This window comes from Jaculus jaculus, chromosome 4, assembly GCF_020740685.1.
Source record: "Jaculus jaculus isolate mJacJac1 chromosome 4, mJacJac1.mat.Y.cur, whole genome shotgun sequence".
NCBI lineage: Eukaryota > Metazoa > Chordata > Mammalia > Rodentia > Dipodidae > Jaculus > Jaculus jaculus.
Window position 1 is genome coordinate 26,434,353 of NC_059105.1, and position 27,394 is coordinate 26,461,746.

At 36.1% G+C, this 27,394-nt stretch overlaps 1 protein-coding gene and 1 non-coding gene across 3 annotated transcripts in view; one reads left to right on the plus strand and one right to left on the minus strand.

The window, feature by feature from the left end:
• The window catches only part of Spag16 (sperm associated antigen 16), a 901,897-nt gene that overhangs the window by 231,240 nt on the left and 643,263 nt on the right, over positions 1–27,394 (minus strand). For both annotated transcript variants that reach the window (XM_045148110.1, XM_004653697.2), the window contains one exon: positions 14,346–14,411. In XM_045148110.1, coding sequence (XP_045004045.1) covers positions 14,346–14,411 — 66 coding nt within the window. The remainder of the gene's footprint in view (positions 1–14,345; positions 14,412–27,394) is intronic.
• LOC123460419 lies at positions 20,437–20,539 on the plus strand. The gene has a single exon (XR_006636984.1). It is a non-coding gene; the product is annotated as a U6 spliceosomal RNA (small nuclear RNA).

Sequence of the window (27,394 nt, forward strand, 5' to 3'; positions counted from 1 at the left end):
TTCACATAACAACATTCTATAATTATGTAGGACTATAAGGTTTATAGCATATGAAAGAAATCAGAGAGATCTGAAATAGAGCCTAACACAAAGCTTAGTATGAACATCAAAAGACAGAGTTATGTTTGAGATTTTAGCTTGTCATCAGTGTGTAATTCAATGGAAAGATTTCATTTTATCATTTTATGGTTGGCTCTTCTAATAACTACTGAGCTTCAAACTCTTACACTCCAGAAATACCAGATTTCATTAGCTTGTTTGTGTCTTTTGACAGTGTCTCCCTATGTAAGGCAGGGTGAGCTAGAACTCAAATCCTTCTAGGATTACAGCCATGCATGTTAACCTATTAACATTTATCTTTAAAATGATAAAGGGTTAACCAAGTTTTTTTTTAAGAATGCTATTAACATTTTAATCGTGTACTTAATAGTTAAATCTATTAGCACTTAGAAAGAAGAAACTAACAACTTTTTTAGTCACTGTGTATACCATTCTGCCTGAAATTATCAAAATAAACAACAGAAAAAAAAATCCAGCAAAGTGCTATAGAAGACACTGTATTGGAACGATGATCTCCAACAGACAAGAAACAAGAGGTAGGTCAAGCCATAATAGTTTTGTAAAATATTGCCTTGACAGTTTCCCAGGAGAAGGAAGTGAGGTAGACACAGTAGAGGCCCTCAATTGAGAGTTGGGGCAGGGGAGACCAGGCTTGGAGGACAGAAGACAGGATATGAAGGGATGCACAGACTGAACTCTGGATATCTGCAGAGCAATCTCCTTATCTATCTAGCTGAATACAATCCTGCATATGCATGCAAGGTGGCTACCTTGAGGCTTAGAAAGAAATCAGACTCTGTAGGAGAGAAGAGGAAAGGTGCTTACAAAAGCCTGCAAACATTGCCATTTACAGAAGCCAGACTAGTAATTTCAAGATTCTAGGTCAATGGCTAGATTGGAACACGAGGAGGGTCTTGCTTCAGTAGTGAGGAACAATTAGCCCCAAACCATGCATCATTCCCACATACAAATCCTAGAACTAGATCTTGACAGCATCCTAGAACAAAAAATATCTGGAATCCAGCAACGTGAACTTGATGATTTAACTGATGAAGATCTCAGTACCATCTCCATTGCATATAAGTATGTCCAGACTGAGCCTATATCTGATTCACACACCTGATGGTTTATGGCTGAGATGAGATGAAAACTTTAGTTTGACAGAGCATAACATTTGCTAGGGAAGGAAGTACAATTTAAGAATAAATATGTGAATAAGATAAGAGCTTTATTTTGATTTTTAGGATTTTAATGTAAGTTATCATTCGATTAAGGCACAGTGATATAAAAGCAAAAGTGAAGGTAAAAATAAGAGGTGGGAAGAATGGGAGAATGAACATAATCTGAGCAGGAAAAGCTGGGGTAGTTCTTAGAGTTTTTAAAATGTTTTTTTTTTTTTTTTTTTTTTTTTTTTTTGGTCAGGTTTCCAGTTAAACTAGGAAATAAAATATTCAACTAATAGATGCTAATAGCTCTCCCACCCTATCTTAAAGCAATCCTAACATCACACACATATAGCAAATGTGGCCTCCCACTTGAATAATTCATATACCTTATAAAGACAGAGATACACACACAAACACAGTCTATTTTTTTGAGACAATTCTAACCTGAAAGATGTGTAACGAGGTCAGTGAACTTATGTTTTCTTCTGCATAGTTATCATCAAATAAAACATTTAGGCCCTATCAATGTACAAGTGAGTATAACTCGTGCATTCATCTGACTTCTTAAAACAACCCCAGTAATGAGTGATCCAACACAAGATTTAAAGACCTACAAATGCATTTAAGTACCGATTTGCCAACTGCTGAATTTCTAGATCACTTAGATTTATTTAGTCAAGCTGTTCTCACATCCTTTTTCTTGCATGTTCTGTTTCTATTATACCATTAGTCTACTTCCTTTTGTTACGATGAGTTGACCAAATAAATTGGTACACACTTGTAAAAAATGCTGAACTTTCTTTGTTTAGAAGTCTTTAATAAAACGCTTAGTCATTCGTTAAGTATTGATTCAGGCTTGGTTTGGAATATCTGATTAAGAAGAGGACAGAGAGATGCAATATGGAAAGAAATAAAACATAATCCCAGCTCTCAAGAAGTAGCAGGGTTATCTTGAACAAGCTATTTGAAATTCCCTAATCATTATGACAAGCACTGGGGAGATAGCTCAGTGGTTGGAGGCACTTGCTTGCAAAGCCTGTTGGCTCAGGTTCAATTCCCCTGCCATTCATATAAAGTTAGATGGGCATTCATTTGAAGCAGCAGTAGGACACCCTGGTAAGTGCACATGTGTGCACGCATGCACGCGTGTGCGCGCGCGCGCATACACACACACACACACACACACACACACACACACACACACACACACAAGCAATAACAACAAAAACCCAGAAGACAAAATGACATATATTGCCCTTTAACTTTATGTTTTAGAGGTGTTTATAGATAAGATAAAATAAATAAGGTTGGTATTTGATTTAACATATTTGAAAATAGACATTATACATTTTCTCAAACTCTTTTCATTCCTGGATGAACCAATATACTGTTTGTTAACTTATAACTTTGCTCGTTTGCTTTCTTCTCCTTCCATTTTCAAATCTGAAAATGATACATGCCTTTTGAGTTTGAAATAAATAGCATGAGATAATGTTGAAGTTGTTTTGCATAAATTTAAATAAGAAACTGAAGACTGCTGGACCCCTAAAGAGTAAAAGCTAGCCACAGTTGATACTGCATTTGAATCATATACTGGACAATTTTAATGATTTAGGCACTTAAGCTCATTAATGTGTTGTCCTTTATTAAGGGAAGAAGTCAGTCCTTTTATATGCTCAAATTAATGCAAGGGGAGGAAGGGAGTGGCAATCGGAAGAGCACAAAAGTTCTGCTGCTGTGACTACAGGTGTAACAGGGACTTGGAATCCTGAGTGTTCACTTAAGCAGCTAATATTGCTACAAAATGCAAAATTCCAGATCAATCTGTTTCCAGTTTGAAAGAAAGATAGGACTATTTTTATTCCTCTAATATAGTTCCACAAATATTTATGGAGAGGTTCCTATGGAAAAATGTGGATGATTATATTACTAATATTTTCAAGATAATCCTTTAAGTGTGGCTTTATAAAAACGAATTCAACAGTAAGTCAGACTTCTAACACACCTACCAAAGCTCAGAGAACACTGCAGAAGAGGGGGCAGAAAGATTGCAATAGCCACTGGTGGATAGGAATATTCTGAATCATGCCCCATCCCACTCCTCCACAGAAACTGACTACAGCCTTTATGACCCCACAGTGAATACCAGTAACCCACTTAGGAGAGCCCTCAGTGGAATAGGGGAGAGGGGATATAAAAGTATAAACTTTTAAAATAAATAATGATTAAAATATTTTGTTTTTAATTTATTTAAGAGAGAGAGAAATAGGGGGAAAGAGAGAGAGTATGTGAGTAAAAGAGAGAATGGGCATGCCAGGGCTGCCAGTCACTGCAAATGAACTCCAGATGCATGTGTCCACCTGGGCATCTGCCTTACATGGGTCCTGGGTCATTGAACCTGGGTCCTTTGGCTTTGCAGGAAATTGCCTTAACCACTAAGCCATCTCTCCAGCCCTAAAATAAATAATTTTAAAATGGTAAACTTTATGTTATGTATATTTTACCATAAGAATAAAGATTACTTATCAAATACATGTATAAGGGCTGGAGTTAAAGCACTTGCCTGCAAAGCCAAAGGACCCAGGTTCAATGACCCAGGACCCATGTAAGCCAGATGCACAAGGTTGTGCATGTACTTGGAGTTCATTTGCAGTGGCTAGAGGCTTGGCGTGCCCATTTTCTCTCTCTCTGTCAAATAGTAAATAAGTAAATACAATATTTAAAAAGATATCTTTCTGCACTTCACAGAGAATAGAGCATTATCTAGTAAAGACAAGAACTGAGTGTTAATTACTGTTCTGAATAGAAATCTTTTGCTCTTTGACCACTGCTAGAAGACATAATGTATAGATCTACACAAATTCTGGTAGGTCTACTTTATTTATTGCAATAGCAACCTAAGGTATTTCTCCACTTGGCAAAGGTTTCTTTTAAAGTGGCCAATTACTATTGATTAATATGATATTCACTGTTGGGGAAGTCTGCAATGAATTTATTTTCCCTTAATATGTATATAAGTACAGTCTAGTTCACTGTACATAAAGATAATATTTCATCAGTAGGTTTGAGCCATCTGGAAGTTTACATTCTAAAATTCATGTTTAAAAACAAATGATGATGCATCTGCTCTATTGCAGTGACCACAAACAACAACAACAAAAAAATACCCTAACAACTACAGGGTAAAATCAGATTGCAGGAAAAATGCCGATATTGAAATTGAAGTCATAGTCTTTCTAAAGGCTATACTTCCACTTGCTCCCTTTAATTGAATTGATAATTTTTAAGAAGCTTTATTTTCCACAGATATATCAAACACAGCTCTTTGAAAATATGGATTTGTGTCCTTAGAAGGCTCTTTGGAGAGAGCATAGTGATAATTGTACAAAGTCAGAAAAGCTTTTTTTTTTGTCATTTTAACTATATAAAACATGAGGTAATGGGAAAGCAGTCCATAATTTAACGACTTGCTTTCTTTCATGGTCCTATCTAAATATGCAAGCTGAATATTATCTCTCAAGAAAAGTCTCTCATCCAAAAAATTGAAATTCTTGAATATTTTTGTCTAATTCCAATGTTAAGATTCTTTGATTTCCTAATTTTTTTTTTTTTTAAGCTCAGGTGGAACACAAGATATTAGAGGTAAGTGGGCATTTCGGTCAGAAATAACTGTCACTCTCACCCAAGCAGCAAGTCAGGGAACAGTTGCCTCCCAGAGAGGAAAATGTGAGCAGGAGACTTGAGTATCTTAGAAAATGTACAAAAACTTTAGATTTCTGACTGCAGAAGATCAGAAGATCGCTGCCCTTGGGATGCAGAGTTTAAGATGCTGAAGGTGTGAAAGGCGGAGCCTGGTGATGGTAGGCATGCCAGGACCAGAGAGCTTGTAAAGTCAAAGTTTACTACAGGTAATTCCAGCCCACTCTGGTGAGAGACATACCTTCTAAAATGTGTTCCTTGCAGTGTCATTCTGATTATACAAAGGAAATTTCTTCCACAGGAAGGGCGGCTTCTGCTCTGTCTGAACTGCAGTGTGCTAACAGTCACTTTTCAAAGTGTGGATTTACTGGGTCACATTCACTCAAGAACACACAATTAAGTGGGGAAAATTACATTAAATGGGATAATCAAGTTTTCTTGTAATTATGCTTATGATAAAATTGGTGTATCAATTCTTGCTCAATTTATGTGACTCATGACAATGTACAATGCATTACACATCATCTGTATAGATAAAATAATCTCTTAAAATGCAGGCTATTTGAATATTATAGCTTTTTCTACTTTTAAGTGAAATGCAACTTAAGACACTGCAGTCATGATGAAAGAGATGGGTAATTTTATAGTTTTTGATGATCTTAGAACATGTATGTACTGTGAAATTTATTTAAATGAGACTTCATTATTTTAAGCCATTTGCCTAAATGGTCAAATAATCTGAACCAACATTACTTATTTTAATAAAACGAATAACCATGTTTTAAACTATTTGGCAGCTATATGTTTATATATTTGTGAGGATATTGCAGAGCATATTAAATTTTAGATGACAACTTAAAACCAGTAATAGAAAATACATCTTATTATGTCATATAAAATGTTATCTTCTCTTCTTAAATGTCCTTTGAATTCTGATCTGTGATGAGTTTCTGATATTTTCTATTCAATAGGGAATTATTGATAAGATTTTTATAATAAGAATTTTGACAAGAACTATGAGGTAAAAAAAGGTTAAAATACTACAAAAACAGAATCGACTATAATTCTGCAAGCCAGGTCATCTTCATATTGATATACATTTTGGAAACTACAGAAAAAGCCACAAGGTTATTTTAAAATGGTAAACACTATATGTTTAACCAGTAAGAATAACTTAAAGTACCAGTGATAATTATTTCACCATGTGCTAATTAAATCCTAGTCCTCTCCAAGTGTTCTGGTTTCGTCATTCTTGCCTTCCAACATGGTATCTCCATAAGAAAGCTTGGCCTTGATGGGTTCTTTTCCTTCAATCTGTGCATAGTTTTCCTAAATAACATCTTCTCCAAGTGCCTCTGCCTTACTCTTCCAGTAAAGGCTCCATCTTATACCATCTCATTACTAATTTATTTATTTTTTATTTTTTATTTTTGAGGAAAGCCCAACAGACTTGCTTTTTCTTGTTTTTAGTGCAAGAGAGTAAGACCAAGTGAAAGAGAGAGAAGGAGAGAGAGAGAAAATTTGCATTTCAGGGACTTCAGCCACTGTAATCAAATTCCAGACATGTGTGCCACCTTGTGTGCATGTGTAACCTTGTGTGCTTGTATCACCTTGTGCATCTGGCTGACATGGGAACTAGATAGTCAAACATGCATCCTTAGGCTTATCAGGCAAACTCCTTAATCGCTAAGCCATCTCTCTAGTCCTCATTACTCATTTTTACAATGGCTTATTATTGATAGATAGTACTGACTCTTCAAATGTTTTTTGCTTATTTCCTGTCTCTGGTTCTTACCAGGATAAGGGTCTATGAAGACAAGACTTTTTCAGGGACAGAGCCCTAAGAAAAACATGGATGCCACCTTGCCTGCCTTCACATGACCAGAACCAGGGTCTCATTCAAGCTCATAAAAAAAATGGCTGCAAGCAGTAATTCTTTAGCAATAGCCTCCAACTTTGTCACATTTTCCCTGGCTCAGCACACCAGTGGGGTGACCCTTTCTGAGTCAGCCTCTTGAGCCCACCAGTCAGTCAGGTCCCTTCTTTCCATGCCTGAGTCTGAGAATGAGGCTCACCCTAACTGCATGTTAGCTCCATATAAAGAGGCACGGCAAGTGTGTGTAAGCCTTCTTCCTACCTCTTGGCACTAGCTTCTTGACCCCTTTGATCAGCTCTTGGCTCTTTCCCAATATAAAGGGGGAATTTCCTCTGTTTCCTGGGAAAGGAGAAGATTTCTTTTTGCCTAGTACTCACCTATTTTGTTTTGGGGTGCTTTCCTGTTTGCTACATGTATGATCTTTCTTTAAGCTCTGAGCCCCTCACACTCTATTAATCCTCCTTGCCCATCCATATGAGGGGAATATTTTGGCTTGGGCTCACCTGCTTTGCTTTCTGTGTGTGTGTGTGTCTGTGTGATGTGTGTGTGTGTGTGTGTGTATGTGTGACTTAAAGAGATGTCTTGGGCTGGAGAGATTGCTTACTGGTTCAGTGCTTGCCTGTGAAGCCTAAAGACCCCGGTTCAAGGCTCAATCCCCCAGGACCATGTTATCCAGATGCACAAGGGTGTACATACATCTGAAGTTCGTTTGTAGTGGCTGGAGGCCCTGAGCACCCATTCCCTCTCTCTCTCTGCCTCTTTCTCTCTCTGTCTGTTGCTCTCAAATAAATAAACAAAAATTTGAAAAAAAAAAAAAAAAAGAAGAGATGTCTTTCCTGGGGATGCAAGGGAAACTCTATCTTTTTTTGAAATAAAACTCATAATTCAAAGTTTACCCTTCTCTACTTCCACATTCTCAGTTCTTGGATAACTTGGACAAGGACTCAAACTGGAGTCAGTGGACCTCTGGTCTCCTGCACCTTATGGCCACCAAATCCCTCCCTTGACTTCAAATATCTTACTTCAATAGATGCCAAAGTTATTAAACCATGATGAGTAGAAAACCAATTATTAACTTGATAATCAAAGAGAAAATATGAAATATGAGGTAGTCATATTGCTTCTAAATTTCACGTACCTATCAAGAAAATGACAATTATATAAAAACCCCAATATCTAACTATAGGAGCTACTTAAGTTACCATTAAGGGGTTGTGTGATATAGCTTCAAAGGCACTACTTTTGGATGTTATTTGTGGTGTTAGACTTCTAAGAACAAAGCAAATTAGAAATAAAAAATGAAGACCTCAACATATTTATTTATTTTGTAATTTTTAAATTAAATTTTGGATATAGGATTATACAAACTTTTAGTCACTTTTCTTAAACTGTCTCATTTTCAACTAGAAAATGTTATTTCATGTAGTGGAACGATAAAATTATTGAAAATTAATTCATGCATATTTTCAAGTATTGAAATAATGTCCATAAATCTTCTTTTCTGCTATTGTTTCCAGTTTTGCTAGAGGACCAGGACCTGTTTTACTGTTTTCAACACACATGCACTTTTGGCTTATGCATCATGTAGATACAATAATAAAGAAGAGCTGACATCAAATACCAATATCATTGGTCCAGCTAAATGGTAGCTGACATTAAGTTGGATTGCTAAAGAAGTAAACAAAAAAGTAATTTTTATTGTATAAATACTGAATGACATTATGTGTTCTTCAGAAATCCAATACATAACCTAGATAGTTTTATGTAAAATGCTCAAATATTGCAAATAAGAACTTTCTGATTGTATTGAGGTATGATTAATAAGAACAACAAAAGAAAAACAAACAGAAAAAGTTGGAATAGGAAATGAAAAGTTTCCTTTGTCAAAATAGAATGAAGATACCATTTTTGAAGTAGGCAAATAGAGATAAATTTTTAGCGATGGTTTAAAGAAAAGATAATAAGGAGAGATGTCTCAGTTAAGTCACTTGCCTGAAAAGCCTAACAACCTGGGTTCAATCCCTCAGTACCCACATAAAGTCAGATGCACAAAGTGCTGCATATATATCTGGAAGGCAATAACATTGGCCACAGGCCCTGGCATGCTAATTTTCACTGTGTGTATCTCTCTGCTTGCAATAAAATAAAATAAAATAAAATAAAATAAAATAAAATAAAATAAAACTTTAAAATGAAAAGGAATGAAATCAATGCTTTAGTAGGATGAACTCTGGCAAAATTTAAAACTCATAACTTACTGTTAATTACCTGGCACATCCTGATATGACACTGACAAAATACTTCTACTTAACCACATATTCTTAGTAGCATTTAGATTTAGTATTTAATAGTTACATACTTTATTTAGAATAATATGATAATTAAAATTTTAAGAGGCTAAGTATGTACTACAGTTTTATGGTTGTGTTATTTATATCATGTGGAATAAATATATCTTCTGAATGAAAAATCCAGAGTGAAAATGGTACTTTGTAAACAAATATAATTGCAAATGGGGAATTGTACCCAATCCTCAAAAGCAGAGGACACTATGATGTCAGAGAGCTTTCCTATGGCTAAAATAATCATATAATTAAAAGTTTAGTAGCTCCAAATCCATGTAACTTGAAATATCAATAGCATTGCAATAAACAGGTTGCAATGACACAATGCTGTAATAAATGCCTTGTGTTTATAATTTGTTCAGAGCTCTGAGTTCATTTATTCATTTCCTCACGAGAATATTAAATTTATGAAATAACCAGTGTTAGGAGCTGCAGATAGTGAGTCAGACAAAATTGGAAATATCCTTTTCTCATTTATTTTCATTGAATTGCAGGGTGAAAAAAATGTGTGAATTGTGTAAATAGACAAAAGCCCCAAGACATTTGCTAACTATGACTCATGCCCCTGCTTCCACATCAGGATGAACAGGGTGATATTTACTAAGCTCGCAAGAAAAGAAACTAGTGAAATGAAAGAAAAACATGTGATTTACTTTTAATGTATTTAAATGAAATGTCTGATAGCTATTTATGCAGTGATACAAAGTAGTAATCGTGAATCTGAGGTCAGAGTGAGACTTACTTGGAAATCAGTAGCATTCAGACAAAAAAATGAAGCTTTACAGGTTCAGTGAGAGGAATGTGGAAAAGAATCTGCTTGAGAGCAGAATTCCACATGTATTAATGCAGTTTAGTAATGCAGTCAGGTGACACAGGGTCTAGCACAGTTGGTGGGGAGGGTGACCATGGGTATGTCACTTCTCAGTACTCAAGAGCGAAGACTGTGTAAGTGATGATAAAGCCAAGAGTGGCTACATTAGAGGATGAGCTGCTGGAGGTAACAGACGGAAATCAAGAGCAACTTCAAGTGACTTGATTTTAGTAATGCATTAAAATCTTTGCCACTGAATACAGAAAACACAGATTAAAGTATTTTAAATAGAAATTAACACAGAAGCAGAAATCAAATAAGACAATAAAACTGGTACAAGAGAGTTCAAAAAATTAATAAAAATACAGTTATTAGGGCTGGGGAGAAGGCTCAGCAGTTAAAGGTGCTTGCTTGCAAAGCCTTACAATCTGGGTTCCATTGCCAGTATCCTCATAAACCTCATAAGTGCACAAAGTGGCACATGCATCTAAAGTAGGTGTGCAGTGGCAGGAGGCCCTGGCATGCCCATACACAATCTTTCTTTCTCTTTCTCAAATAATCAGAAATATTCCTAAAAGTCATTAGAAAAGAAATAGAGTAACTAACATACAAAATTTCAATAGGAATTTTTTTTTTTTTTTTTTTTTTTTTTTTTTTTTTTTTTTTGGTTCTTCAAGGTAGTGTCTTACTCTAGCTCAGGCTGACCTGGAATTCACTCAGCATTCTCAGAGTGGCCTCGAACTCATGGCGATCCTTCTACCTCTGCCTCCCTAGTGCTGGGATTAAAGGTGTGTGCCACCACACCAGCTCAATAGGAATTTTAAAAATAAAATGGAGTTACAAGGGAAAGTGTTAATGAAAAATAAAATAAAGCTGTAACTAGCTAGGATGTGAAACTGAGATTGAAGCATAGGAGATATTAGAAGGTAGGCATGGAAGTTTCTAAAGGGAAATCTAGCAGAAATTGACATGAAAATCATATTTTAAGAAATGATGCCTGAACTTCCTGAACTTTAATAATTTATAATTACTTTAATAAATTGTAGGAAGGCCAGAAAGCATGTTGACTCTGGACAAAAACAACAGAAGCAAATCTACCTGCAGACACATAATAGAAAACTTAACTTTACATAGTAAAGACCTTACCATAAAGCATAGGTAAAGATGGCCCTATAATGGGTAACTATTTGAGGGAGATTAGAATGTTCTCTCAGTGGTAGTATCAGGAAGAGAGTATCAGAATGAAAAAAAAAAAGTGTCATCAGTATGCAAAGATTAAGAAAGTTAATTAGATAAACTACCATAGAACATTCTTGATCAAGAAGTAAGTTAAGGCTGGAGAGATACTCAGCAAAGGCTAATGAACTAAGTTTGATTCCTCAGTGCCCACATGGGGCCAGATGCACAAAGTGGTATACGCATCTAAAGTCTGTTTGCAGTGGCTTAAAACCCTGGTAAACTTGTTTTCTCTGTCTGCCTCTCTTCTATCTCTCTGCTTGCAAGTAAGTAAAGGGAAACAATTTAAAAAGAAGAAAATAAAATTCCAGTGGGTAGTGAAAAAGGTCAATTGTAGTCAAAGAAGTGATAAACATATTGGTATGTCTAGGGAATACAAACTGTTTACATGATCAATTTCAAGTTGGAACTAAAATGCAAATCAATATTTCAGGTAAGATGGAAAGAAATCTGACAAGAGCTTCGGAAGTGGCTAACTGAAGTCCAGCATAGGTTAATTTCCTGAAACATGATAGCCAGAGAAAATGCTCTGTGTCAGGAGCACCTTGTTTGGTTTTCTGCTTTAGACAGACATTCACAAATTAATATGCTGAATAGGTTTTTCTTAAATATCTTTCACTGCATTACATTTTTTGCATCTCCCCAGATTTTTGCATTTTCCCAGAAATTGTTGTTATCTTCGTTTTTGGTTTTTCTTCATATGGCTAGTTTAAAGATTTTCATATTTCCTTGAAGTGTTTCATTATAGAACACTTGAAAAATAGGTGAAAAAATACTGACTTCCAATAGAAGAAGTAGTCAGAAACAAGGACATCAACACTCTTGTATATAAATAGAGAAATAAAATTCAACATACAAGTCCATAGCTAAATACTGAATATTGTATATCTGTTTCTGTGAATTTTAGTTGCTAGACTGTTATGTTGTATTTTACTCTTGTAACTTATGATTGCAAATATCAAAATGGCAGAATTTTCCTAAACTTGTGTTCATGTATAGGACTTAATCACTCTTAGGTAATAATGTAAAATGAAGGCCTTTCTCCAGAGGAGTCAAGTAATTAGCTAGGATAGTGCTATTTATTACCTGTCTGCTAGCTCTGCACTATCTAGCACATCTGTTATCACTGTCTTGACACTTGTTTGAGAGTGATCCTTATCACAATACCATGTCTATGGTCTCAACACTGCTGTAATATCTCTTAACAAGCAGGTGATATAAGACATATTTTCCAAACAATTAATACAAGTGACCAAAATTTAATCATCATCATAACAAGAAACACAATTTTCTTAATGCTTGATAAATACTTGCAGTGGAGGATATCTAAATTAATAAAAACTTCTGAGATGGCTTTTTGTGGAGTTAAGTTCAAGCAGTACCCAAACAGTCCTTTTTGTATGAACAAAATGTGTAGACAAAAAGACATCACTCACTTTGACATTGGACACCTGAACCTAATGTCCTCATGTTGCCCTTAGAAGCATGTAAAATTAATGTGTGTCTCTCTTGATTGCCCATTCAATAGATCTAATTTGGGTATTGGTATGTGAATTAATATTACTATTTGGAATGTGAAGTCTTGTGTCTTTTTCAGCTGTGACTTTCTTTACCAAAATAAAATGCCTGACTTAACAAAGTGTTAAGTTTACTTCATTTCAGCTTCCACTTAACATTCCTAGTGCATGAGAAGCTGTATGAGCCACTAATAAAATTTTATCATAAATATCCTATACTATGTGTGCCCATGGTGCTTAAATATCTCTATATGCAGCTAGAAATAAAATTTTACTTGGTATGTAGGTCCAATCTGTAATATAATATTTTTCAACTAATTGGTGCATGACAGTCAATTAAATGGAAATGTTCCTTACAAAGGCAAATCTGTTACAATATAATTATGGTTGAGCCCATCGTTAAAATTTTCAGGACTGGCAATGACACCAGCACAATTTCAGTTGAAGCAATCAACATTTCCTCTCTTCCTAGAAGAATGATAATAGCACGATAGTAACAGAATTTTGACTATTCTGTCATTTTGATGTTGGATATAAGTAACCCATCAGGCTTCCTTTTTAGGTAATTGGATAAGAAGAAGAATATGGAAATAGGACTTTCTCTCTGTTGGGAACTTAAACACAGATTAAAACATTAGATATAATTAAATTATGGGGTTTGAGGGCTCAAGAGGTCATTCATCATAGTTGATCCACTTTCATCTGAGAAGGTACAAGCGTAAATCATCGTTTCATGATTATTATCTAAGCCCTTTTAAAGACATCTTCAATTAGCTTAGCAACAAAAAGCAATTTTTAGCAGTTTGCATGGTATGAAAAATCATCCATACATCTTAATACCTCTGGCTGCAAATATAATAATTTTGTTATCGATTTACATGCTGTAAATGAATGAAAGTCTATATTTTTAGTTCTTCTTTAATTCCTCAGATTTCCTTTTTAGTGTTTTAATTACATTTATGATTCTGCATTATTGTGGATAAGACAGTGTGGTCAAGCATGGCGGCATAGGCCTGCAGCCCAAGTTTTCAAAGTTTTAACAATTTGACAATTTTCAAAGTTTAAAATTAATATTGTTAGATGTGTACAGTATTTTGGAATATATACATTGGTATTTTACAGCCTAGATATGTCAGTACTTTAGAAGCCTAGGAAGGAAGATCAGTAGTTTCAGACCAGTATCATCATCAAGAAGAGTTCAAAGCCACCCTGAGCTATATAAAAACTGTACTGATTGAAAGGACCAGGTCAAGGTAGGCCAGCATGAACAGGTCTTGGGTTAAATCCCCAGAACTGAATTAAGTAATTGTGGTGTGAACCTTTTCGACTTTTTTGAAGCCTAACCTGGACCTAAAGCTCTAGAGAACATAGATACTGAAGTGTAGCTGTGTACAATAGAATTATATATTGTGTATGTGTGTGTGTGTGTGTGTGTGTGAGAGAGAGTTTTAAAGCTCTGCAGCCTCTCCCTTATTTTTTTACACATTTTCCACTGTTTGTAATTGATTCATCCATTTGTTTTCCTTCTTTTCCTATTAACTATTAAAGTTATTATTTCACCATAGAAAATAGTTTCACAAAAATGAATTCCACATATAAAAATTTCTAAGTGTTTATTGAGAGAGCTCAACTCACCTGAGGAATGAAGGTGGCATCGTTTATGGAATGCATGTGGCCATACAGTGAGTGTTCACATTTTCCCTAGGAAGACAAAGAAGAAATACAACCAAATAAATTGAAGTTGATGCCTGAAAAGGAGTGGAAGGTTAGTTTTATTTAAGCCTTAAAGAAACTTTTAACTACATAGTAGCAGTGCATTCTCACTATAGAGGAGATTAATTTTTGCCTATAAGTATCACTCAGAATGAGGCATGATTGGACAGGGCGGTATGGCTGCCAAGCAGAGATCCTCCTTTCCTGTCTGAGCTGTGGTGAACTTGACCTCAGTGGCTCGGTTAGCAATTATGCTAAGCATAGCATCTAAAGCATCTAAACCCATACTGAACTGGGGGCTTGAATTAATTTATTTTCTTTTTTCCTTTTCAAGTTATAGGATCACAATTTTCAAAGCTTAGAGTTCATATTGCTAGATGTATACATTATGGAATATATACATTGGCATTTTACAACTACATACATCAAAAATGAAGCAAAGAACTTTCTGATCATGGATGCTATGTACAGGGAGGAAAATATGTGTTAAAAAAGCAAAAAGTGTGTTAGTGGAGAAGTGTGCAAGGAAGAAAAGGATAAGATTACAAATATTATTAGTTTGGTACTGAGGCACATTGTGGTCAGAATGTGGTTACCTACTGTGTGCTGCTTTGGTAGGCTCACTAGAAACAGTCCCAGAATTCGGGGATCTCTGATTATCACCCTCCCTGAAGAGTGGCCCCCTCTGGAGTTCCTTATTCTGACTTAAGAAGCTCTTCTAAAAGTTTTACAGCTACTGTCAGACCTCCTGTCTGGAATCTCATTATCCAAGTAATACTAGCTGATATCACAGGAAGGGAGACTGAGTGACATCACTATACTGAGGAAGACTTTATCACAGCCATTGTATCTCCTACAATTTCCAAAGAAAATCATTTGTAAAGCTGTGTTTGTTCTTTGGGCCCAATCAACTTCCCTAAAATTTATATACCACCCCTTTGAAATTGTCCCCTGCTCCCAGTTTTCTTCTCCCCTAACAAGTATATATTTAAGCCTCACACACATGTCCCTTTTTTGAGCAGTGTACCATAAACTGAAGGTGAATAACTTTGTGTGTGTTTGATGTTGTTCATTTATCTGCAGACGTTCAGGGGGTACAGGAGCTGTGAGCAAACCACTACAGAGCAGAGTGGCCCCCTCTGGCCTCACTCAAAATGTAAGGTCTGAACAAAGACTCTTGACAGATATCTGGAGAAAGAAAACCTAGAGAGCAAGTTCCCAGGTGGAGGTCTCAACATGTTTCTAGCAAAATATGGCTGGAAAGGGAGACTGCAGAGTAAAGGAAAAGTGCAGATCAACTGCCATTCACTTCCTTGTAGCCCTTCATAGTTTGAAAGAAAGATACAAAATAATATGTTCAAGGCAGTTTGTTCTGTTCCATCATTGTTATCAGAAGCCCTTTCTAACTAAGCTCTGTTGAGTCCTCAGGATTTCCCCTGAATTCAGCAAGTTGAGTTTCAAGTGTCCATTTGCAAAACCAATGCATGCTACTTAGTCCCTATTCACAGGAGGCAAACTCCCCCCACATAAATTTTAAATTCCACAAAAAATACATTAAAAAATTGCTATATTCTCTGAGGATCTGCGTACCTCCTCTTAGCTATTCACATTCAGTTTTTGAAACTGTTACAACTTTAAAACAAATTATGCTGAGAAGTTCAAAATACCTAAATCCCCAAAGTAGAAAGAAATTACTTAAAAAGCCAAGTGGACAGAGCGTGTGGTGTAATAAGTGATACTGGTTTGTGTAGAGACATTTATAATCAAGTTTCTTTGAAAAGTAGTATATGGTGACATATTATATTTGCATACTGAATGTTAATAATACTACAAAGTTTTAAATTGGTAAACTGTCTTAAGCTACTTTTTGGCACTAATGAAGTTTTGCATTTTGTTTCCTCCTAACTTGAGTCTCTAAACTATTTGATTAATTGGTAAAGAAAATGCACTTTTCAGATTCAAATCCTGCGTGCCAAGTTTTAATTCAAAGGAGAGTCTCTGAGGCACTCTTGCAAAGCGCTGGAAGTGTGGGGTTATAATGGAAGTGCTGACGGACCACATTTGTGCTGCTATAACAAAACCTGACTCGAAGATAAATGTTTCATGAATTAAGAAATGCAAAAAAAAAAAAAAAAAGCATTTCTATCAAGCTTTGTTCCCAAGATAAAAGTGAGTCTACTCTTTTTGAGGTAGAGGGAATATGTGGGTTACTAATATTCTAGTCCGCAAACAGCCTTAATCAAAAGTAATACCCAAACTGGGACATTAAAATTTGGAATAACTTCTCTGATGAATTCTTGTCAAAATTGTTTTCCTTCAAAGAAGTATAAAAAGTAAAAGAGAGGGAAGAGTGTACGAAATTATAAATGTGACCCAATGCACACTGCTTTAGCACTTGGTTCTCTCAGTTGAGAAGTGGTGTGAAATGATGGTCTCTGTCATTGGTAAAAGTACACTTGCTTCATTCCTGGATCGGCTACTTAATAGCTGTGTGTCCTTGAACAAATAGCTTTATTTTATTGTGTTGCAGTTGCCCAGATTGTGCAGTGAAGTTGCAGTATTTAACAAATGGCTTTGTTTGAAGTGAGCTAATCTTGCACATGTAATACTAGTACATTGGCTAGCACAAAGGAAGAGCTGAACTAATATTAGTTCTTCATACCAAATAATGCCTACATACCGAGGAATTCTATATTGGCATCTCATGTCCACGTTTACCTCCATCTTTGGCTCCTTAAAGAGATCTGGGTGGTTTCCCTGCAATTAGAACTATGCTCCTGATTTGTCCTCACCTTATCTGCTCCATGTGCTATCCCATTTAGCCCCATCTCCTGGGATTCCTAGCCCTCTGGCATCTGCCCATAAACATCCAGAGAAAAGCACCTGCAGGATGTAATGAGCTACAAGAGAAGGAGTGGATAATGACCACTTGTGGCCCTGTCCTTTATTAAGTAGCACCCTCTAGCTGAATGATGGCTTTTTCTGGGGCTATAATACAAGTGCTTCCAGCAATGCCTCTGGCCAGTCTTGGCTTCCTACATCTTTGTGTTATGATTCTTTCTCACTGCTCTTTAAACATGAAACTTTTAAACTTCTGGTGCCACCTGTTTTTAGTGGCCAATCTACTGCATGTCAGATGTAATATGCAAACAGAGATTTGATTATTTCTCTACTGATTTTCCTAATCCTCATCAAATTAGTACCTCATAATACACAGACTAGACATACCTTTGCAACAATAACAAACAAGGTAAACTGCGATGGAAATAGCTGTGTTCTCCCCAACCCCACGTCCATGCCCAACCCTCACCCAGTACCTCTAGTCCCACTCTCCCTTTTTCTGTATCTCTTAACCATTGCCAACCTGGTAGAGAACATCATTCTATGCAACTTCTTTATTAATGTCCTCACTAGCACTCTTACCACACTCAGCACAACTTCTCATACTGACAGAGTCAATAAAGGTTGAGTTATATCTTGAGTTTCTCTTGCTTCTAGCCAAAAATTCCCAGTGTACTAAAAGAAATTCTAAGCCTCTCTTTGAGGTGTAAAGGCTCCATATGGCTTGTCGATCAAACTCATACTTTACCATTCTTTCTTTATAGGCTCCTTGAATAATTTTCATGGTTTTTTTTTTTTTTTTTTCTAGGCATTCCAGACAGAGTATGGATACTTCAGTTGAACACGGGTTGGATAGTAACCCCAGGGGTAAGACTTCTGGAGAGATTTAATAAATTTCCTTTAAAGCATTTATAAACCTGGAGGGTTTTCCCTTCCTTTCTAGGGATCTGTTTATATTTCAGAGCATAATTGCTTGTTTGTTTTAATGTAACTTGGTGACCTATCATTTTTCATTCACTTGCTGTCTCATCCCCTCTTTCTCTCTTTCTCTTCCCCTCCCCCCTTTCACTCTGTCTCTGCCTCTCTCTTCACCTCTCCTTCTCCCTGAACATTTGCCACTAGTGTAGAAATGACTTTCATAGTGGGGTTCCTTTCCACGGTTCACATTCCCATTGTTCACACTGGCTCTCACTGCTTTCTTCAAGGTAGGAATTCGGAGCATGGAAAATAACTAGATTCTCTGTGAATAAACATAGCATTTGAGCTTTGATTCAGGAACCTCCTGTTTCCTCTCATCATAATAAATGTATAGATATCAGCAGAAAAACGTGAAGCACCTATAGTGGCCTTCCTGTTAATATAATGGTGCCACATGTTCTTGACTCGACTCTCTGTTTTCTCTGGCTTGGATTATTTGTCTGACTGTGTCCTGATGTCATTATCCCACTTTAAAATCTAGTGCAACAATGATTCAGATGTGATTTTTCCAAATTCCTCTCTTACAACCTCATCACAGAAACAGAGACTGCTCTGTGAACCTTATTTCTTTTTTCTCATGGGCACAGAGCCAGCATTGAGGTCAACTGTGTCAATATGGTTAAGTTGTAGCCAGGACATCATGAGAGAAGTCTCAAGTGATCCACATAATCTTCTAAATAACTTCCCCATTTTCAGGCTGTAGGCAGAGTTTGATGGAAAGGTACAAAATAGAAGGAGCCTGGGATGCTGAACCATATGGAGAAAAACCATCAGTTAGGATCTTCTCCTGGGATAGCCCATGAATAAGAAAATCCATCAGTTAGGACCCTCTTGCCAGATAGTCCATGAATGAGAATTAATCTACTTTGTCAAGCCTTGAAATATCAGAGTTCAACTATTTCCACGGGTGTCAAGAAACAAGTCAACTTCTTTGGTTTCCTTCCTGTCACTCATCATTAAGTAAGATGACTTAATAAGCTTGTTTCCTTGGTTATCTGTAAACCTAACATACCTACATTGAAAAAGGAAGTTAAGGTAGGGGAGTCTACTAGAAACTTGTGAGCCAGACAGTCTGTCAAATGTAATGGTGAATAATGAGAGATCTTTCCTCAAACAACGTAGAAGGTAAGGGCCACACCTGAAATTGTACTTCTTACCTCCACACATAAGCCATGGCTCATATTCACACATATGGACACACATATACACACACACATACGCACACACACACACACACAAACACCTCCCTCTCCAAAAAAAGAAGAATACTATTATATGTCCATTGTAGAGAAAAGAAAACAGAGACATTTAACCCATGTTAACAGATTAAAAAGAGCTAAAGTCAAGTTCAGACAGGTAAACAATTTTGTCTAACGCCAAAGTCATGTTGGCATTTATTTGAAAGATGAAGAAGTAACCAAGGCCATTTGCCAATTTTTTTCTAATGTTCCTCCTTTTGAGTTGGTATGCACCTCTTGGCCCCCATGCGTGCCCTGATGTGAGGTCACATAATGACTGGTAGTCCAAGAGTTGTGAGAGGAAAGGACATGAAATACCCACCACATGTTTACATGACCCCTTTAGTTTAGAACAGGTACCTTATAGCAGTCCCTTTCCCTATGACAGAAAGCAACAACAGCATTAGTTGATTTGGGGTTATGAGGTTATAGTGGGTCCCAACATAAGTATGATGAGCAGCACTTCCACCCCCCTGACTAAGAATAGAGATTAGAAGCCAGATACAGATGTGATGAGATATGGATGAGATTTGGGGGATGTTAACACAAGACAACTTAACCTAACTTTACTGATGAAAGCCTTCCATATTAAGCTTGTAAAAAAAGTTAATAAAAAGCCTTGCTACTGTGAACAGCATCATGTGAAAAGTGAAAAGAATATGGAAAAAACTTGTAAAAGTCTAATACTCAAGAACACACAAAACTATTAATAGCAGGAATTAAAGTCATAAAATAATTAAACATATATATTATCACTAACATTATTACTAAAGAGATAAATGTTCAAGTACATCCTTTCTCATTGCAATGGCACTCCATATAATAAATCAAGTAGCACTGTGTTAAAAAATCATAAAAATATAAAATAAGCACTTTCCCCTTGACCCCCCCCCCCACAGGCTATTTTAAAGGGGTCTTTTGATGTGTCAATGATTTTTATTTTACTATCATATAAATCGCTTCGGCAGCACATATACTAAAATTGGAACGATACAGAGAAGATTAGCATGGCCCCTGCACAAGGATGATACGCAAATTCGTGAAGCGTTAGGGAGGGAGGGAATTACCATGGGATATATTTTATAATCATGGAAAATGTTAATAAAAATTTAAAAAAAAAATTACACAGAGTAACATGCAATATGCTGACGTGTTAGCACACACCTTTAATCCCAGAACTCTGAGAGACTGAGGTAGGAGGATTTCTATGAGTTCAAGGCTAGCCTAAGACCACAGAGAATTCCAGGTCAGCCTGGGCTAGAGTGAAACCCTACCTTGAAAACTCTTTTCCCCAAAAATGCACCAATCTGAGGCTGAATGGAAATTATGTATGTGATATCTTAGTTACTGATATTCCAATTAGGATATGGAACACTTCCATCATTCCAAAATGTCCCCTAATATACTTTAAGTAGAAATATATCTAAATGTTTGTATAACCTATATATTTTAGGAAGTGAATGTAGGAATATGGCTCTAAAATCAATATAACCAGACTGTTCAATGCCAATTAGTCTTTACTTTCAGGTCAACGACTGATGTAAACAATGTAAGTTGTGTCCTTTGTGTATTTCCTGGGCTAGTCCATGCACATGCAATCACTTTCTCTTTCTGGTTCTTGTCTCCTTCAGTTATTGTGCAAAAGACCCTCACTGTATGTGCCTTTCATTGTGAGCAGTAGCAGACTATGGCAGTAAAGCAGGCAGTACTGGAATGAAATCACAGTGATTAATGATATCTTTCATTTGTATAAACCCTATGACATTTATGTTATATACACTGACTCATTCAGTGCCTTCCATACTAAACCTGTAAGATTTGAAAATACCCACTTATAGTTGGAGACATCGGTATCAAGTGATGAGTATAATGTCTACACAAGTAAGAGGTATTGCCACTTATAGATGAATTTGTTTTCATTCTCCTAGGAAAAGATTTCCAGCTCTATATCCATAACAAATTCAAGAACTAGCTTCAAAGTCACCTAGTCAATTAGTAACAGTTCTATAGGCCTGCTTACAAATAAGCAATCAGCATTCATTTCAAAGCTATCTAATTAATCAATGACAGCTAACTCAGGGAACACTACCTGAAAACAAAATAGCAACAGACTCACGATTTCAAATTCATGCAGTTCACCAGATATTCGCCTCTGTGAACCCAATACTAAGGTTGCCAGTAGCCTTCTTCAGCCTTTTTAAATGATAAAAGAAAGAAAAAAAAAAAAAACAACACTGATGAACATCAACTGCTCTTTACACTGTCTTCAACCTGCTCTTGTTCTTGCAACCAACACAACCTAGGGTAATCTCAACTCATCTACTGTCATTACACACACACACACACACACACACACACACACACACACACACACACAGGCTATCAAGCCAGCAAATAATTTTGTCCAGTGAATGTATTAACGACCAGTGTAACTCTTCCACCTTTAACTATCCCAAGCATTCAGCTTTTAGTTTTCAAATATTGAGTATGGCTACCATTTCTGACCAGTTGCATAAGTGTTGGTTTGGTTTAACAACAAACCACACAGACCATGTGGCTTAAACCAGCAGAAGATCTGGAGGTCAAAAAGGCCAGGATCTGAGCTGGTGATAATGGCACACCATGCAAACATGCAAGCAGAAGAGTAAATGAGTTCAACATATGTTTAAAAACAAAACAAAACAAACAACAACAAAAACTCTGCATGGCATCTCATACTTGTAATCCTAAATGCAGGGGAAGCATAGCCAGATGGATCCCTGCTGCTCCTCCATCAGCCAGTCTAGCCTAATAGAGTTAATTCTACACTAGTGAGAGAGTGCCCATCTCAAGACAAGCAAAATCTATTATTGCCAGGTCTGACCTCTATATGCATAGGAATACATGTCTATCCCTTCTGCACACACACACACACACACACACACACACACACACATGCACGCACACACACACACACAAGGCCAAGATCTTAGTATGGGCAGATTGATTTCATTAGGCTTGTTTTGCTTTGAAGATGTGTGTGGTCTTCCCTTATCTTCATAGGGTTTTGTTATGTAGATTTCAGTATCTTAATCTCTTTCTACCCCAGCCAAATTGGACAAGGTTAACTGCAATGAGCTCATATAAATTTAACTGCATCTCTAGTAACCAAATATAGTTACCTTCTGAGATACTGAGAGCTAGACATCAATATGGAGATGTACAGGATTCAACCATAAAGAACAGAGAGATATTTGCCCCACATCTGCTGGCTGTAGAAATTAAACTACAATATTATTTGATAATATTTTTCTCATTTAAAGTAGAAATTATATATATAATATGAATGGACTTTGGCTTCATATACAACCAGTCTCAAAATAAAAAAGAAAAACATGTGTATTTTATGTCATATGTGAGTATACTCTTAAACACTCTTGAATATTATACATGCAAAAAACTTCAAAAGTCAAGAGCACAGCTTCTACAATGAAACTGCTTGCGTTTAAGTGACACACTCACTGGGACACTCTGACCCTTAGTTTTCCATCTGTCAAATGGGAATAATAATTGCATTTACACTCTAATACCAATTTGAGGAATTAAACAATTGATTCAAGTACAGTGATTAGACAACTGTTGGCATACAAGGATTGTTCAAAGTGTTCATGATCACAGTGTCACAGGTAGGCTTTAATAGGAAAGATGATCACCATTATCTTGCTAACTTCATAACTATAACCACAGTGATGAAGCATTTACTAAATGTGTTCAGAATCACAAATGCAAGGATCATTCCAGGAAAGATACTCAGTTTGGTAAGTTTGCCCTTCACCAAGTTTCTTTCTTATATTCTATAACCTCTGGATTTTCAAGTCAATTTCGATTTTTATTTTATAAGAGAACTTTTGTAGAGAACTTTAGGAAATGGACCATTCATATTGGAATTTCATACTGATTTGACAGCTGTACAGAATTAAGAGTTGTGCTTTTCTTCCTCTTGTCCACAATATCTCCTGCACTCAGCTATCTTAACACCTGCCAGCCTCACACATCACAATAGAGAGGTGTCATTCCTTCCCACAATCACCCCTGTGTATGTTTTCAGAATATAATTATTTATAGTGAAGTACCTCGGAACTTTTGAAGAAATTCTTTAAATAAAGCTTGAGGTTAAAAGATTTTTTGTTGTTGTTGGTCTAGAAGGATGGCTCAATGATTAAAGACACTTGCTTGCAATATCTGATAACCTGGGTTCAATTCTCAAGCCACTCGCATATGCTTAAAGCACCAAGTGGCAGAAGTGTCTGGTGTTAATTGGCAGCAGCGAGAGGCCCCTGTGTGCCCATATTCTTTCCTTCTATCACTCTATCTCTTTTTCTCTCACACACAGAAAAAATTTAAAAATTCTATTATGTATAGAAAGATCTTATTGTATAATTGTTTCCTATACATTTTTATTTCAAATTCTCTGATCCATGTAGAATATTGTTAACAAAAAATAAATAAATAGAAGGAAGTTATGACCAAGGTCAATCATAATGAGGCTCATTCCAGCTGATGGAGAGAGCATCCCCCAACTCGATGTCATGTACATGGAACTTGTATCTTTTATAGCAATTACCTTGGTAATCAAGTTTAAAATGTAACATTAACTTCATGAAGATCTTTTCTTAATTGGATAAGTTTAAATATTTTAACATGGTTATTTATATAACACTCAAATTATCTGAAAATTTAAAACAATGCTTTTGTGAATCCAAAGAACTTTAAACACTACAGATTTACAAATTTAAAGGGAAACACATCCCATTATTATTATTATGAAACTAATCCCACTGACATATAACTGCAAATAGAGTAACCATTAACAAGGCTCCCAGTTTTTGCTATTTCATGTAAATAACTAAGCATGTCTGTGAAAGATTGATTGCAGCTTTTAAGATGTTTGCTGAATCCATGTGTAATTAAGATGAGTTAAATATGCAAATCAAGCCTAATTAGCTTCATTTATTAATGTTAGTTTGTCTTGCCTCTACAAAATTCCTCCCGTGGATCTATTTCAGCACATTGCATTTTTGATTTCTTTGTTCTGAGTTGAACTGTTGAAGAAATAAGCTGTTTCCACAAAGAGGAAATGCTTTCATGTGAAATTCCTCATTCTATTTAGAAATAAGGTTGTTTTATGTTTCTTAAATTTCTCAGTAACCTGAAAATTGATTAAAATATTATTTTTTATATTTATGTATTTCATGCCATCTTGTGTTAGACTATGTTTAATTAATTCCATTTCATCAAAGTAGAAAACCCTCAGGAATTTCTTTTGATGAAAACAAGCCTTTTCGTCCCTATATGCCCAACACAGGGAATGAGCAGAACAGGGCAGAACAGCAGTGTCTAATGAACCAAGGTTGTCTGTGGAAATGGCTTTCTGACAAAATACCTACATTAGCAAAGAAAACTTCCCTGTGTAAAACCACCAACCTCATGAAATACATGTGGAAAACACCAAGAGTCAAGCCTTTGTAAGAAACACAGCTATGGCTACTGGGCAAAAAGCAAAGAAGAAACAAATAGTGAAGTTCAGATGAGCTAAGGTTGTTAAAAAAAATCACCAGGGAAACAACTCTAACTTTCAATACTTGTCTTTCTTTGTTTTCTTCATTTAATTAATTATTCTCACCACTGTACTCCATAATTCAATTTTTCAGTACTCAAACAATTTTACATTATTATCAATTTTGCTATCTGCTTAAACTTACTGTTATTTTGAATAAGGAATTGTAAAAGTGGAAATAAGTTATGTTTCATGGCTTGTAAGGGACTATCTATCTAGAATATATGTTATGGTTAAAAATCATAAAATCTATTGTAACAATATTTTAATTGCATAGAATCATATTGTCCACTGTAAGTAAGTACAAGACTATATAATAGATCTCTAAGACTTGGTTTACCTTGTATAACTTTACACATACCAAAAGCTATAATTTTATGACATAATTTACTATTTAAATTTTGAAGCCAATATGAGGTTCCCATGTGTTTCTAAAATATTGAGCATTTTAGGATCACTGGTAAACTTCAATAAAAATTATTGAATATCAAGTGTTTTCAATTTTAGAATGTGAGTCTGCTTTCTTTCATTCAATAAATAATTAATGAAAACTTACTATGTCCCAAAGATACTGCTAGAGTTACATTGAAGTTTCAGCTATGCCTAAAACAACAGAATCCCTATTCCATAATGGACACCCACCACCTCATCACCCAACCACCCCATGAAAGTCATGTGGGATTCATTTGGAGATCCTCATTCACATAGAATGGTACAAAAGTGTCTGTAGGTGAACAGAACAGAACTTCCATTCATAGACTCAAGTCATGAAAAGAAAGCAACTTGCCAAACAGGGCTTCATGAGGTGAATTTCATTTGCTTGTAAGAAGGATCCCAGTACCCATGAAAAAAGCTGGGTCTGATCACATGGGCTTGTTTTAGAGGGTGGAGACAAGAGTTCTCCTGGTGCTCCCTGGCCAATCAGTTTAGCCTGGTTTGTCAGTTCCCCTACAGTGAGAGAGCCTGTCTCAAAAAGGTGAATGTCAAGGAATAGAATAATACCTAAGGTTGTCCTTCATGCATACACACACACACACACACACACACACACACACAGGCATGCACGCATACATCTACACATACTCAAACACAAAAACACATACACACAAAAATTAATTTCACATATAAGCTACTCACCAATGTAAAGACTTTGATCAACCCATGAAGGACCAGCTTCAGAAAGTGCCAAGCTAGATCTCCAACATACTGATAACAGTTATATCCCCTTTGGTTCATCATCTTTCCCACATTTCAACAATTCAGGTGGCTCACTATTAGAGTTACTAGAGTAGACTCTGAAATACCAATGAACATGGCTCATGTTTGCTGTATATGCACAGGATACCTGCAACATTCCTGCCCCAAATAGGGGAAAATAAAGAAAGCACAGGGAGGCACCATCGCAGAAAAATTACAAAATTCTGCCATGCAAAATTTTACAATTTCTGTGATTAGGTCTCACAGCCATGGAATCATTCTTCATGGCTCTCAGCTCTTCTCTATCATAATGTAGGAATTAAACATGCCCTGGGAGCAGGTCTTTTAGTGCAGTGCTATTAGCCTAGTGGATGATAGGAACCAAGTGGGAAGTATATTTAAAATGCATATTTTTACATTCAAAATTCTTAAGAGACTTCACTTGAAGAGTTTCTGATTCAGTATTACACAGGAAGTTTGGAGGTACATATTCTAATAACATTCTAATAAGCATGCCATCTGATTCTACTATTTTTTTTTTGAGAAAAAAGAAACTAATTTAATCCAGTGCTTCTATTGACCTACAGATCTTATTAAAATGAAGATTCTGAATCAGTAGGCGTGTGGTCAATGATTCCCCCCCCCCGCCCCTCCCCACTATTGAGCTTGTTTTTTGAAACAAAGCCTTTAAGATTTTGCTCCATGGACAATTTTCAAGTTACCAACTCAAGTCATGGAGCTGTGTACACTCAGTCCTAGTCAGCCATTGTAAGCCAATTCTAACACACTACAATATGCAGCCTATGACTGTGTATTGCTAATACACTGCCAAGTATATGAATCTGCTGGTCCCCAGGCTGTGCTGTACTACTGCCATGACTACTAGTTATCATAATAAAGATCCAAAAGAGAGTCATTTAAAGCCTCTTGATCAAATCTCTTTTATTTGTTTGTTTGTTGTTCTGAGGATTGAACCTGGGGCTTTGTACATGCTAATTGCTCTACTGGTGATTACAAGCCCATTTCAGAAAGTGGTATTTAAGATGCATTGGACAAGTTCACGGTATAGATGACAGAAGTGATAAAAGTGACTTTAGGGTGTGGCTTAGTAGTTATGTTGT